Raw genomic sequence first — 15,225 nt, 5'->3', positions numbered from 1 at the left:
GTTGTATGTGCTTAATGTCGTACGTCTCATATCGCTGCACCTCACGGTCCCGGTTCGCCGTGGTTTCGCTGTCTTTGGGATCAAGAATCGAGAAAACTGTGGTGAGGAATCGATTCATAGAGTCGACTCCATCGATAGCCATCACGTGGAATCGGAACCGGAGTCGACTCCTTCAGCAGATGAGTGCGAGAAGATGAAGAACACCTGGCTACAATGAAAATGTGCACACACTTAAAATGTTCCCTCTCCTTTCTTTCTTTCTTTCTTATTTTGGTTTTGTCTGATTTGGTGTTATATAGAACCCTTTTCAAAACCATTCTATACAGAACCATATGCAACTCATTCTCCATCAATTTCCTGCTGAAAAGAACAATTTAGTCATGCAAAGGCTTTTTTCAACACTCATGTTTCTATATAAAATCTAAAGACCTAAAGAATCTAAATTCCTAAAGAACCCTCAAAGAGCCATCTTTTTGTAAGAGTGGACTCAATGGTCAGTGGTCAAGCAGGGTTATGGTTCACCAGCCAACAGGTTGGTGTACTGTGATCCTAAAGCCCTCCCAACATCATAAATCATGATTAAAATTATTACGGTGCTCTGTGACGCATTTGGGAACAAAACCATCATTTTATTTCCTGCCTTTCTTCTCTGTGTCGCAGGAACAAGCACATCACGATTGACCTCGGGACGGGTAACAAGATCAACTGGACCATGGAGGACAAGCAGGAGATGATAGACATAATGGAGACCATCTAGAGGGGAGCCAGGAAATGACGAGGTCTGGTGGTGTCCCCCAAAGACTACTTCACCAAATACAGATACTGATGCCCCCTCTTTCATTCATTCTCCAGTCTACTCATTGCCATGTCCTCTTCCCGGATTCCTCCATGGGACTGTTTTTATGTGGACAGTGAAGCGGCCTTGTGTAGGATTTTATTTAAAGGACTCCCCCAGTGTTGCAGTTACTATCAGAAACTGCTCCAGCACACCTTTTCTGTTTTTCCTCTGTGTTGTGAATAAATATTTCTAAGAAAAAAAAAAAAAAAAGTGTTGAAGGAAATTCTGAGGAATGCAGTGTTGGGAAGTCAGTGTGTGAGCTGCTGTGTTTGCTAAGCCGTTTTTAGTTCATCTGCTACAGCGAAGAGGCTTTGTCACATTAAGTGAAACCTCACTTTATCCAGCTCAAGTTAAAACTGACCAGTAGTTATGAACTTGATGGAGCAGCTTTAATACAAAACTCACTAAACTCAGCTTTACACACACGTTCCTTAAAAGACTGTCTAAGAAAAGGGGTCACAGTCTAGAACACATTCATGCTCTATCCTCATGTTTGGAGGACCAGATTGAACCAGCAAACACACCCCTGTTATGCTTCCATACTTGGAATGAAGGTTCTGTTGGTACATTTCTTGTTCATTGAGGTACAGTGTAAGTGTTCCCTCAAGAGGTTCTGCAGTGGTTCTAATTGTGAACCTTAAAATCAGTTTCTCCAGGTGAAAAGTTGGTATTTGGACCTTTTTCATAACCGAATGTTTTAAAACAGAACAGTAGAATAAAAGCCTGGAGGCGAGGTGTGTGGACTCAGTACAGCTTAGAACAGATCATTTCAGTGGATCATGGCTCAGTTATGTTCCCTGACTAAGGGACTGAGATGGAACCCCAATAAAATGGTTTTGTTTGAGAGTGTAGACTGAACACCTTGTGGCACAACACAAAAGCATGTGGACTTGTTTGAAGTCAAAAACTGAAGTACCTGAAGAACAGACCAACATGCAAAAACAGTGTAGTTCAAAATGAGCCTTTCTGAACGCTCATTGCACCACCAGACTTTTAATAAGGCACATTTAAATGAACGAGTCTCAAAACATTGAATTTAAAAGTGCTTGACTTTTAATTGAGAATATGAGTTCAACACATCTGCAGCTGTGGTAGATGAAGACTGGAAGGGAAGTAAAAAGAAAGTGTTAGTGTTCATTAAATACATCAAAACATTTAACCAGTGATTATGAATAGGGAAAAAAAAAAAGAAAAAAAAAAAAAGCAGTACAAAGCACAGAGTTTCTCAACTCCATTACTGTGTGTGAGCTTGCATCAAGTGCTATATTTGAGCCTATTAAACTACAAATCCTGGCCAGAGAGTTGGAGCTGGCTTCTCAGACGCAGTTTAAGCTTGGAATAAATAAAGTATTTAGCATTAACTATACAATTTGCATTGTGAGTTTTGGGGATTTGGACCTCTCTGGTAGAAGTGTGTAACTGCAGGGGGTGTGGTATCTGCAAGGTGGGAGGGGCCTGTTAAACCATTACAACTGCTTTAGGGTGGATACATTACAGCAGACAAAGTGGAGAGACGGAGTCACTCAAACAGAAGCGAGTCATCAGATGAGAACATGCCAAAAGCCAGCGTTAGCAAGTTTGCTGAAAGACTGTCTATTCAGCAGTTAGACACCAGATAAAAGAGAAGATGCTCTTTATGATCTGGTTTACCAACAAAGGTAAGAGTTGAATCCTCACTGCTGGCAAAACCCAAAAATAAATTGTCAAAATAAAACTGATAGATTTGCATACAAACCATGTGTATGAATAATTATTAAAAACACACCTTGCCATCAAAGCAGGTCTCCTTACACGGAGTCTGGGACGGCATACAGACCTCGGTAGAGCACATGAAGTAGATCTGTGAAAGGAGGGAAAGACATTGAGCATCTGAGACCTATTAAATCATCTCAGAACAGAAGGGGGATTACTGCACCTCCTCATTGAGGTATTTATTGGTGGACTTGTCCATAAACTGGAAGGCCTTCACTTCAAAACGCCGCACGTGGGGATCCTGCGATTGGCCGGCCACGTAGAGGATCGAGATGTTGTCGGAATCGAGAGGGTTGGGGCAACTGCAGGACAAAAACCAAAGAAGCCTAGAGTGGATGCAATACAATCCGACACTGCCGCCTCTAACCAGGCCAATCAGGCAGTGTATTCATAACCATTTCATTCAATAACAGTTTAAGGGTGGGTGTTCCCATCACTGAACTCAGACTCAAGAACAGTATTTTACAGCAAGCCACTCTGAATGACTGCATATAGAAGCGGCAATAATAGAATATGGCCTCATTAGAGCTGGACACAGCCTGGATCCTTACATCACTTTAGTCTGTACAGAATAAGGGGATGATTGTCACATGTGGGGTGTTTCCAAGGTAATTAGTGTGGTCACTGATGGCTCTTCAAGGGGGTCAACAGTGCTGCTACTGATACAAGCCCAACATGGTAACTAGACTCAGCATGGCTACTCAGGTCCAGCACAGCTCACTCAAAGGAAACGACATGCATTGCAGTTTTAAATGCATGATTGCCACAGCCTTCTACTTCAAACCTACCCCTCATACAGCAGCACCAAGGCACTCTTAGCAGAGCGAGGGTAGGCCACGCAGTAGTGCACCACCAGAGTGGCTTTAGGGTTGGGAGCGTTTATTCGCAGTTCCAGGTACACAGGTTTACCCAGGAGAACTTTCAGGGGCTGGTGATCCTCAGAGCAGAATTTGGTGAAGGTCTCATCTGCAAAAAATAAAAAGGATTTAGGAATGGGTTTAACAGGAGTTCAGTTAATGTGCATTTGAAACAGAGTGGAAGAAGTGTGTTATGTAGGCAGATATACACAGCCACTTCATTAGGTGCTAGTAAAAGGTTGGACCCCCCTTTTGCCTTCAGAACTGCCTTAATTCATCTGGAACCAGTCTGCCCATTCTCCTCGGACCGCTCACATCAACAAGGCATTTTCGTCCACACAACTGCCGCTCACTGGATATCTCCCCCTTTTCAGACCATTCTCTGTAAACCCTAGAGATGGCTGTGCGTGAAAATCCCAGTAGATCAGCAGTTTCTGAAATACTCAGACCAGCCCGTCCGGCACCAACAACCATGCCACGTTCAAAGTTGCTTAAATCCCCTTTCTTCCCCATTCTGATGCTTGATCTGCACTTCTTGACCACCTCTACATGGCTGGTGAGTGCAAGCTGTAGTAACCGATCAACTAGGGGTATTATTTACTATTCTTCAAGTTATTCTATGCAGGTATAGAAGTGAGTGCTGAGGGAGCAGGAGCCTCCAGGTTTAACGGCACCCTCCAAAACAAGTTCAGATTTTAACAAATACATGTGCTTGATTTAAAATGAAGCATTTTTGTTCCTGTTCTCAGGTCCTGCACCATTCAAAGTTAATCCTGTATTACAGGTCATTACAGTGAGCCGATTCAGTTCCCTCCACAACTGCTGGGCACTCTGGGGGCACATTAAAAACACATGCCAGTTGAGGAGCAAAGAGGGAAAGTGTATGCAGAGTTAGAGCAGTTCTGAAACCTAAAGCTAAAAAAGTCACCCAACATCATGATCTCATCTTTAGCCCAGAGGACACAGCATCCATGGTTTCCAAAGAGAATTTGATCTGTTGGACTACTGGACACTTTTCCGCTTCAACTCAAATGAGCTCAGGCCCAGAGAAGGTGGCAGCATTTCTGGTTCTTCACATGGTAGAGTTTTAACTTTCATTTGTTAACACAGCGATGAAGTGGGTTGCTCTTAAGAAGAAAATATTTTACCCTGCGCAATCCGAAGCTGGACTCCATACAGTCCCTTGGCCCTCACCAAGGCTGGCAGGCTGGCACTCTTCACCATGTATCCAGCACTAGCCCAGCCCTTCATCAAACGGCTTTGAGAAGCCTGCGGCGCCAGAGGGTCTGCAAGGACCGGAGAGTCCGCAAGGTCCAAACTGCCCTTTGAGTAGCGACACTCAACCATAAGCCTGAAAGGAAACAGCATTTAATGTTAGCTACACACCACAGATTCAAAAGACATCAGAATACCAGATTAGACGTTTAACAGTATTATATACCAGCATTATGTTACACATTGCATGTGCAAACCGTAACATGACATGTTTACAGACTGGCCTGCACCATTTTGATGAAAAACCTTCAAAACATCCTGGCTCAACTTGCATTTTTTATTTTCCAAGTAAAACATCCTCTACAGCTTCAATGTGGCATTAATGCAGGTTGAGAAAAATACAATATAAAATGTGCCATTACTTTTTAATGCAGTTATTTGCTGAACTTGCCTTTGAAAAATGTTGCCTTTGCAAATTAAGATCAAGATTAAGTGACCCTTATAAGTCCCACCATGGGGAAATTTCACCTCTGCATTTAACCCATCCGTGAAGTGAACCACCACACACACACGGGGCAGTGAGCACACTTGCCCGGAGCGGTGGGCAGCCCAATCCGCAGCACCCGGGGAGCAATTGGGGGTTAGGTGTCTTGCTCAAGGACACCTCAGTCATGTGCTGTCGGCTCTGGGGATCGAACCGGCGACCTTCCGGTCACAAGGCTGGATCCCTAACCTCCAGCCTATGACTGCCCCAACATGGAAAATATGCAAAATTGGTCATGTTAGCCCTCCTTCCAAAGCCACAGGCCCAAAACACCCAATTAGTCACCACAATTAAACCTGAACAAGCTGGCTACAACACCTCATTCGTAAAAAATGCGCTGTTAAAAGCCAATAGTGACCAACTTGAGAAACACTCAAAGCAAAACGCTTCCTCAAAACTACAACGCAGACATTGAACATCCAGATTACATACAAGATAAGCCACAGCTAGCTGGTATATTAGTGTTAGAATAAGCCAAGTCAAAGTTCATTTATATACTATATTATATAACTATAATCAACTACATAATTCTGGAAAACCTCTTGCTTTTTCCATCCACTTTGTTCAAAGCCTTTTCCACTTCCATTTCATTTTTCTTTAGCATTCAAGTTGTTGGAACCTGGGCAACTTCCCCTGCCATTTTGTGAGCAGAGCTGGGCGATATGGCCAAATTTTTTCACGAAACAAAATTCATATGTTTGATATCAATACATGTCACAATAAAGGTCAAATCATTTCTTTCCAGTTTGAAGGCTGATTTTTGCTCCTGGGTGGGGAAACGGGTTTAAACCATCCTTTATGGTCAAAACACGACAAACACCCACTCAAACAGTGGAACATTTCACAGATGTCATGGGACAGCGGGAGAAAGTGCCCGATTAGTCGTTTTTACCAGCTGGAAAGGCACGGCTGCAGTTTTTGTAACTCAATTTAAGAAAAAAGTTTTTTGCCATGTGGTGAGGAGTGCGCTGCCATCCCGTTACAAAGGGGGAAACAAGGGCCCCAACAACAACGCTAAACATCGCAGCATTCAGACAAGCTAGCAGAAGTCTGGATATCGCTGTTCTATGGGAGCAGTTTAAGGGGTGAACCTCAATACATCGGACGCTCACCATGTAAAAGCTTTAACTGCAGTGTGTCTCAGGCAAGACAGTCTTCCCTTTAGGTACATTTAAACTGAAGTCAGTGTTAGCATCTCATTTGATCTACAGTATCAATACAACCCCCCCGACTCACCTGACAGGAATATCCCTGGTAATGATGCCGTACTGCAGGACGCGCTTCCTGATTGGTGACTGCACTTCAGCCAAGTAAACGGTTGTTTCTCCAATTTGCTGATTAACAAAAAGCTCAAATTAGTCCTTAATTACAGAGTTAAAGTCAAAGGGGCACGTTACAAAAAGTCACAGCTGGAAAATCTCACGTAAGAATGTGTTCCACACTCCGTCACCCCAAACTTGAAAACGGCAAAGTCTCTGTTGGCAATGACTGGTTTACAGCTACTCCTCCCCACCACCATCAGACGTGCAGGGTTTATGGGCAAACCAGCAACGTTGGAGGGAACGACAAAGATGAACTGCCTGTCGGCCAAACATACTTAAATGGGAGAGGGAGAAGAAAATGGATAAGTCAAACTTGGCTGCATAGAAACAGAGCGAGGAAGTACAGTTCAACAATTTGTAAAAATGTAGTGAATAAAAAAAAGGGTCATTAAAAAAAAACCAAAAACCCACTCCATATTTACTACATCTACATATTTAGAGAAATGTGTCCATATGAAATTACACACCACCCAAGAGAAGCTGAAAATTTAAAATTTATGACTAAATTACAATTTCTATAATTGTGTACAAGTTATACTCCTGTATATGGAATAACTGTACTCATTGTAAGTTTTGAGAATTAAACCCTTCCAGCAGAAGCACCACATTCCTAAAAACCTGAAAAAGATGCAAGAACAGCTGCACAATCCCTTGAAAAATGTACAAATACTTGGTGGACCAAGCAGATTTAGTCGCTGCACTTTGATGTTAATCAATTTCAAACTGTTTAAAATGTGCATTTGCAGGTACTGTATGGATCAATTTACCATCCATGGGGTAGTAACAGGCGAAAGTCGCCTCGTCTCTGCAGCATCCTCTCCTCAGACACTCGGCAGCTGTAGTCCCAGGACGACCACACGGCAATCTCTGACCACTAGGAAAGCTGCAGCCTGCAAGGAATGTGACATTAGACTGTTCGGAATGAATTTAGTACATTATTATACATCCTTAAACAATACAACCACTACCAAATAAGTCACTGTATATGGGCTAGTGTACCAATTAAAGGAAAAACTGGAGGCAGCAATTCAATGGCATCAGTGGTAGAGTCAATTTTACTCAATATGCTATTAAACCAGAAAATTCAGCATCAATATTTTAAACAAAATATTATATAATACTCTCTTTTGGCCAAAATGCAAGGACAAGTGTATTGCTACTGTCAAAAAAACTGGGGTCCCAACTCTTGCTTACATATGTACATACAACTTCTGAAACTTCACAGGGGCCCCTTTAGTGCCCTTCTGCAGCCCCCTGGGGTCCAGTTTGAGAACAGCTGATGCATGCAGTACTGTTAGCAGCAGAACAGAGAGCCTCACCTTTTTTGAAGTTTGAATGCAACGCAAGAGATGAGGGCATCGCAGTCACCTGCATACTGGTTGGTGTAGGGGACAGTTGTTCCCATTGGGAAGTGGGCGGTTGAACCCCTGGTGTAGGGAACAGTGGACCAAATACAGGAGAGGACAGTGGCCCCAGTCGCGGAGAGGAGAGTCGATCCCCTGGTGTAGGGAACAGTGGACCAAATTCAGGAGAGGACAGTGGGTCCAATCGGGGAGAGGAGAGTCGATCCCCTGGTGTAGGGAACAGTGGACCAAATTCAGGAGAGGACAGTGGCTCCACTGGTGTAGGGGACAGTGGCTTCCTTTGGGGAGAGGAGAGTCGATCCCCTGGTGTAGGGAACAGTTGACCAAATTCAGGAGAGGACAGTGGGTCCAACCGCGGAGAGGAGAGTCGATCCCCTGGTGTAGGGAACAGTGGACCAAATTCAGGAGAGGACAGTGGCCCCAGTCGTGGAGAGGTGAGTCGATCCGCTGGTGTAGGGAACAGTGGACCAAATTCAGGAGAGGACAGTGGGTCCAATCGGGGAGAGGAGAGTCGATCCCCTGGTGTAGGGAACAGTGGACCAAATACAGGAAAGGACAGTGGGTCCAATCGGGGAGAGGAGAGTCGATCCCGTGGTGTAGGGAACAGTGGACCAAATTCAGCAGAGGACAGTGGCCCCAGTCGCGGAGAGGAGAGTCGATCCCCTGGTGTAGGGAACAGTGGAACAAATTCAGGAGAGGACAGTGGGTCCTCTCGGGGAGAGGAGAGTCGATCCCCTGTTGTAGGGAACAGTGGACCAAATACAGGAGAGGACAGTGGCCCCAGTCGCGGAGAGGAGAGTCGATCCCCTGGTGTAGGGAACAGTGGACCAAATTCAGGAGAGGACAGTGGGTCCACTCGGGGAGAGGAGAGTCGATCCCCTGGTGTAGGGAACAGTTGACCAAATTCAGGAGAGGACAGTGGGTCCAATCGGGGAGAGGAGAGTCAATCCCCTGGTGTAGGAAACAGTGGACCAAATTCAGGAGAGGACAGTGGCTCCACTGGTTTAGGGGACAGTGGCTTCCTTTGGGGAGAGGAGAGTCGATCCCCTGGTGTAGGGAACAGTTGACCAAATTCAGGAGAGGACAGTGGGTCCAATCGCGGAGAGGAAAGTCGATCCGCTGGTGTAGGAAACAGTGGACCAAATTCAGGAGAGGACAGTGGCTCCACTGGTGTAGGGGACAGTGGCTTCCTTTGGGGGGAGGAGAGTCGATCCCCTGGTGTAGGGAACAGTGGACCAAATTCAGCAGAGGACAGTGGGTCCAGTTGGGGAGAGGAGAGTCGATCCCCTGGCGTAGGGAACAGTGGACCAAATACAGGAGAGGACAGTGGGTCCAATCTGGGAGAGGAGTGTCGATCCCCTGGTGTAGGGAACAGTGGACCAAATTCAGCAGAGGACAGTGGGTCCAATCGGGGAGAGGAGAGTCGATCCCCTGGTGTAGGGAACAGTGGACCAAATTCAGCAGAGGACAGTGGGTCCAATCTGGGAGAGGAGAGTCGATCCCCTGGTGCAGGGAACAGTGGACCAAATACAGGAGAGGACAGTGGCTCCACTGGTGTAGGGGACAGTGGACCAAATACAGGAGAGGACAGTGGGTCCAATCTGGGAGAGGAGAGTCGATCCCCTGGTGTAGGGAACAGTGGACCAAATTCAGCAGAGGACAGTGGCTCCACTGGTGTAGGGGACAGTGGCTCCAATCGGGGAGAGGAGAGTCGATCCCCTGGTGTAAGGAACAGGACAACCATTACATGGTAGAATCAATTTTATATACACAATGACATTAAAACTACATTACATACCAATATTTTAGCATGCATATTGAGTATTGAAATATTACATAATTTTCACAAATGTCTGGCCAAAACTAAACAAAACAAAAAGCATTTTGTGCTCTCAAAAAAACCTTGCATCACAAATACCAAGTTCACAGGAAAAGGACAACTTTAATTTAAGTTAATAATACCAGACCAAGTTTGGGGCATTTTTTTGGTCCATTCCTCATGAAGTTTACAAACTATATAAAAGGAAAGGCATTTTCAAATTATGACAAACTGAATAATGATAAAAAGGGAGGTTCTGACAGCAGGGATATCCACCCAGTCTCAGCCAGCTCCCCACCACCCCGTCAGATTTACACCCAGCAGTAACATCTGTACAGCCTTCTGAAAGCAAGTCATGCAGTACTGTTCGCAGCAGAACAGGGAGACTCACCTCGTTGTTTGCATTTTGAACGACGCCCAAGAGACGAGGGCATCGCCGGCACATGCATACTGGTTGGTGTAGGAGACGGTTGTTCCCATTGGAAAGCCGGCAGTGGAACCCCTGGTGCAGGGAACAGCGGATCAAATTCAGGAAAGAACAGCAGATCCAATGGGGAAGCGGTCAGTGTTGCCAGTGGCAGTGGATCAGGTTGGGGAACGGACACTGGCTCCCCATAGGGAAAGTACAGCTGCACTGCTTGGGGAGGGGATATCTTGACAGCAGGGTAGGACAGAACAGGATGGCGTGAAGATCGCGTTTTTGAAGAGGGCGCGTGACTGGAGTTACTGCAGGACACTGTGACGATCTCAAGCTGCCCAGCGCTGTTACGATACAGGAATCTCAGAGTGTAGCTGCCCTCCTGCAAACATTCATACAAAACCACCACGTTTATACAACTCCTATTCAGTTTGCAGTATCTTAGCCTCACCCAGCATAATCACCTCAGAGAACAGGCAAAGCAGCATCTAGGTTTGTATATCAGTGGTGTAGAAAATGAACTGAAAACATGATCATTTACCTGTATAGTTGATCTAGTTTATTAATGCTGATAAATTAAGAACATGTTGCCCACCTCAACAGTGACAGGACAGCCAGCAAAGTGGATGTGAAGAACAACCCTCCCGTTTTCCCTGGTTAGAGAGTAGTCACAGGCCTCTGGAAGGCCGAAGACAGGATACATTCCTGATGAATCTGAGAAAGAACTCACTGTAACTCAGCATGTCCACGCCAATAAAGCTTCCATCAACCGATTGGGAAAACTTGCATCAGGGCAAACAGCGTTTAGGAGACTTTTAGTAGAGGTTAAAAGCATTTAGGGGAGTTCAGGAGCTCCTTTTCCATTCCACTAACTGAGCTACATGTAGTAAAGTAAAACCAACATATGTGTCCTTTGCAAAGCTCTTCAAGAGGAAAGTAATCTTTTCCCTCTGTGCCATTTCATCCACTCAGTTAGTTCCCAATTCACTTCATTTGAGTTTAATGTGCTGGTGTGTGTTGAAGCTCCTGAAGCGCTCCACAGCAGAATTAGTAGATAAAATAATCCTCCTTTACAGTAAAATGAAGCTCTGCTGATCCTTGAACACAGTTTAACAGTAAATGGTCTTAAACGCTGGAGTTAACGTAGAACTGCTAATTCACCCTTTAACCCTGAAGATCAGCACAGACTGCTGGTCACCACAGCAACACCGACAACAGTCTCACCCAGCTAGTAGCCAAAGAAATGGCAGAGAGGGAGATTTAAGATGAACATCAATAATTTGGAGACAAAGGGATTAGAGTTGCATTTATAGTCACTCCAGCTGGTTTCTTGATACGATTAATCTGCAACGACAAACTGTGAAACACCCCGTAAATGCAGCAGCAGTTACGTTCTGGCGCATCAGGTACAATTTAAGGTGGAAAAGGGAACTTTGAACAAGAAGCTGGTCGAAGGGAGAGACGTTTTACAATAAACTGTTCTACTTTTGAAGAGAAGTTTCCTCCCAGAGCTGTTACTCAGCTGAGCTGAAGCTTAAACTAGGGCACAGTTAGACTGCTAGTATATAGCATTATATACTGGTATATTAGAACACACTGATGCACAGGACATAGCTGGTGTTGCGGCTCCCAACATGGTGTGATTTCCATTAAAAGGGACAAAATGGCTCTTAACATCTGGGCACCCACTGCTTGTGTAGAGGAACATGTAGGTGAAAAACGTTAAACAGAACCGCTCCCTGCCCACCTCGGATGAAAAACGTAGGACTACTCGAAACAGCTTGCTTACCAAAGACCTGCATCTCAGAGAGAGAGCCTGGGGGCAAAACTACCTCCATAGCATTTTCACCACAAAACACCAAGTATCTCTGGCCTTCTGCCGAGCCATCCTGCTGCTCTGCGCCTCCTTCATCTAAGGTGCCTTCGCTTGGGTCGATGGCCTGCTCTGAATTCAGGGTCTCAATCATCACACTGCCCTGCCTCAGCCCGCAAGCAAGAGTCAGAAGCAGGAGCAGGACGATGGCAGGCTGCAATGAGGCCATGTTTGAGGTCAAAGGCCCCAAAACTGGTGTGAACTCGCTGCAGCTCCCGACAGCCTTTAATAGACTTGGGAGTCGATTCCGGAAAGAGTCGGTTCTCTGATTCCAGGCACTTTGGAGTTGATTGCCCCCCGTGACTTCATGCTCGGCCATAATAGCGTCGTATGTGCTTAATGTCGTACGTTTTATATCGCTGCACCTCACGGTTCGCCGTGGTTTCGCTGTCTTTGGGATCAAGAATCGAGAAAACTGTGGTGAGGAATCGATTCATAGAGTCGACTCCATTGATAGGCATCACGTGGAATCGGAACCGGAGTCGACTCCTTCAGCAGGTGCGTGCGAGAAGATGAAGAACACCTGGCTACAATGAAAATGTGCACACACTTAAAATGTTCCCTCTCCTTTCTTTCTTTCTTATTTTGGTTTTGTCTCATTTGGAGTTATATAGAACCCTTTTCAAAACCATTCTATACAGAACCATATGCAACTCATTCTCCATCAATTTCCTGCTGAAAAGAACAATTTAGTCATGCAACGGCTTTTTTCAACACTCATGTTTCTATATAAAATTTAAAGACCTAAAGAATCTAAATTCCTAAAGAACCCTCAAAGAGCCATCTTTTTGTAAGAGTGGACTCATTCAGTGGTCAAGCAGGGTTATGGTTCACCAGCCAACAGGTTGGTGTACTGTGATCCTAAAGCCCTCCCAACATCATAAATCATGATTAAAATTATTACGGTGCTCTGTGACGCATTTGGGAACAAAACCATCATTTTATTTCCTGCCTTTCTTCTCTGTGTCGCAGGAACAAGCACATCACGATTGACCTCGGGACGGGTAACAAGATCAACTGGACCATGGAGGACAAGCAGGAGATGATAGACATAATGGAGACCGTCTACAGGGGAGCCAGGAAATGACGAGGTCTGGTGGTGTCCCTCCAGACTACTCCACCAAATACAGATACTGATGCCCCCTCTTTCATTCATTCTCCAGTCTACTCATTGCCATGTCCTCTTCCCGGATTCCTCCATGGGACTGTTTTTATGTGGACAGTGAAGTGGCCTTGTGTAGGATTTTATTTAAAGGACTCCCCCAGTGTTGCAGTTACCATCAGAAACTGCTCCAGCGCACCTTTACTGTTTTTCCTCTGTGTTGTGAATAAGTATTTCTAAGAAAAGTGTTGAAGGAAATTCTGAGGGACGCACTGAAGGAATGCAGTGTTTGATAAGCCGTTTTAGTTCATCTGCTACAGCGAAGAGGCTTTGTCACATTAAGTGAAACCTCAGTTTATCCAGCTCAAGTTAAAACTGACCAGTAGTTATGAACTTGATGGAGCAGCTTTAATACAAAACTCACTAAACTCAGCTTTACACACACGTTCCTTAAAAGACTGTCTAAGAAAAGGGGTCACAGTCTAGAACACATTCATGCTCTATCCTCATGTTTGGAGGACCAGATTGATCCAGCAAACACACACCTGTTATGCTTCCATACTTGGAATGAAGGTTCTGTTGGTACATTTCTTGTTCATTGAGGTACAGTGTAAGTGTTCCCTCAAGAGGTTCTGCAGTGGTTCTAATTGTGAACCTTAAAATCAGTTTCTCCAGGTGAAAAGTTGGTATTTGGACCTTTTTCATAACCGAATGTTTTAAAACAGAACAGTAGAATAAAAGCCTGGAGGCGAGGCGGGGTGTGTGGACTCAGTACAGCTTAGAACAGATCATTTAAGCGGTCGGGGTGGAGGTATAGCAACCATCCATACTAAAGCTTTAGGCGTGAACCAGAAAGTAGGACCTACATTTTCATCTTTTGAAGTTCTTGTACTTAATATACTTGAGCAAGGAACAAATAAACATTCATTTTTATTAATCACAATTTACAGGCCACCCGGTCCGTATTCTCAGTTCTTACAGGAATTCGCTGAGTTTCTATCAAGCCTAATAACGTTTTCAAGTAAAATATTAATTGTCGGAGATTTTAATGTCCACATTGACAACCCTCACGACACATTAAGTAAGGCATTCATATCTATCATAGACTCCATGGGATTCACCCAAATTATAAAAGGGCCCACACACTACCTCAACCACACTCTAGACTTAATACTGACCTTTGGTGTAGACATAGTTAACTTAGCCATTCTCCCCCAGAGCAAAGCCGTCTCAGACCATTACTTAATCTCATACAAAATCCAGTTTAGTGGTAATGTGCGTTCATCACCATGTTATCAGGTTAAGAGGACTATAAGTTCCTCCACAGCTGGCAGCTTTATCAGAAACCTCCCGCAGTTATCAACTTCAGTCAGCAGTCCATCTAATCCTACTGAATTAGATACTATGACCAAATTCCTAGAGGATACTCTTCGATCTACGTTAGACAGTGTAGCTCCATTAAAAAGCAAAATAGTACGGCAGAAAAAACTCGCCCCTTGGTCTAACGATCACACTCGAGCTTTAAAACAGACTGCCAGACAACTAGAGCGAAAATGGCGTCCGACTAAATTAGAAGTGTTCCAGTCCGCCTGGAAGGAGAGCCTTATAGACTATAGAAGAGCTCTTACTGCAGCATGCTCAGCCTATCTCTCCTCTCTCATAGAAAACAATAAGAACAATCCTAGACTATTATTTAGCACAATTTCTAAACTAACAGAGAACAAAAGAGTCACTGAACCCCAGATGACCAGATGGCCTATAGCAGCAATGATTTTATGAATTTCTTTAGTGATAAAATCGAAAAAATTAGACCGAAAATTCTGAATGCACAGTTAAACTCCACAAACATGCTGGCTTATAAATCCAGTCTAGACCCTGAGAATATTAGAGTCACTGCAGATAGGCTGGAATCGTTTACATTACTCCAAGAAAATGAACTAGTCAAAATAGTTTCTTCTGCAAAACCATCGACCTGTATTCTAGACCCAATTCCTACAGGTCTACTCAAGGAAATCTTATCAGAAATAACTAAGCCTATTCTGTCAATAATAAACTCCTCTCTTAGTCTCGGATATATATCACAAAAATTTTTAAACTTGCAGTAATTAGACCGCTGATTAA

At 44.5% G+C, this 15,225-nt stretch overlaps 1 protein-coding gene and 1 long non-coding RNA gene across 2 annotated transcripts; one reads left to right on the top strand and one right to left on the bottom strand.

Moving 5' to 3' along the window:
- Positions 1–1,868: 1,868 nt before the first annotated feature.
- Positions 1,869–8,035, bottom strand: LOC119263119 (zona pellucida sperm-binding protein 4-like). The gene is made up of 9 exons (XM_037537354.1): positions 7,848–8,035; positions 7,296–7,418; positions 6,630–6,802; positions 6,443–6,540; positions 4,596–4,798; positions 3,379–3,556; positions 2,754–2,892; positions 2,604–2,678; positions 1,869–1,940 (listed from the first exon to the last, which is right to left on the bottom strand). The coding sequence occupies exons 1-9, from the start codon at positions 7,900–7,902 to the stop codon at positions 1,875–1,877; spliced, it is 1,110 nt and encodes a 369-aa protein (XP_037393251.1). The 5' UTR covers positions 7,903–8,035; the 3' UTR covers positions 1,869–1,874.
- Positions 8,036–12,606: 4,571 nt separating this feature from the next.
- On the top strand, positions 12,607–13,157 carry LOC119263123. Its single transcript, XR_005130134.1, has 2 exons — positions 12,607–12,846; positions 12,975–13,157. It is a non-coding gene; the product is annotated as an uncharacterized LOC119263123 (long non-coding RNA).
- The last annotated feature ends 2,068 nt before the right edge of the window (positions 13,158–15,225 follow it).

Source organism: Pygocentrus nattereri, chromosome 1 (genome assembly GCF_015220715.1).
Source record: "Pygocentrus nattereri isolate fPygNat1 chromosome 1, fPygNat1.pri, whole genome shotgun sequence".
NCBI classification, from domain to species: Eukaryota; Metazoa; Chordata; class Actinopteri; order Characiformes; family Serrasalmidae; genus Pygocentrus; species Pygocentrus nattereri.
The sequence above is the reverse complement of the archived record's forward strand: the minus strand, read 5'-3'. Positions and strand labels throughout refer to the sequence as shown.

Bases quoted from the DNA above. Each gene is read 5' to 3' on its own strand.
- LOC119263119 (XM_037537354.1), bottom strand. From the start codon at position 7,902: ATGCAGGTGACTGCGATGCCCTCATCTCTTGCGTTGCATTCAAACTTC. The intron at 7,419-7,847 runs GTGAGGCTCTCT...CATTCCTTGCAG, and splicing joins GCATTCAAACTTCAAAAAAG to GCTGCAGCTTTCCTAGTGGT. The intron at 6,803-7,295 runs GTAAATTGATCC...CTCCCATTTAAG, and splicing joins CTGTTACTACCCCATGGATG to TATGTTTGGCCGACAGGCAG.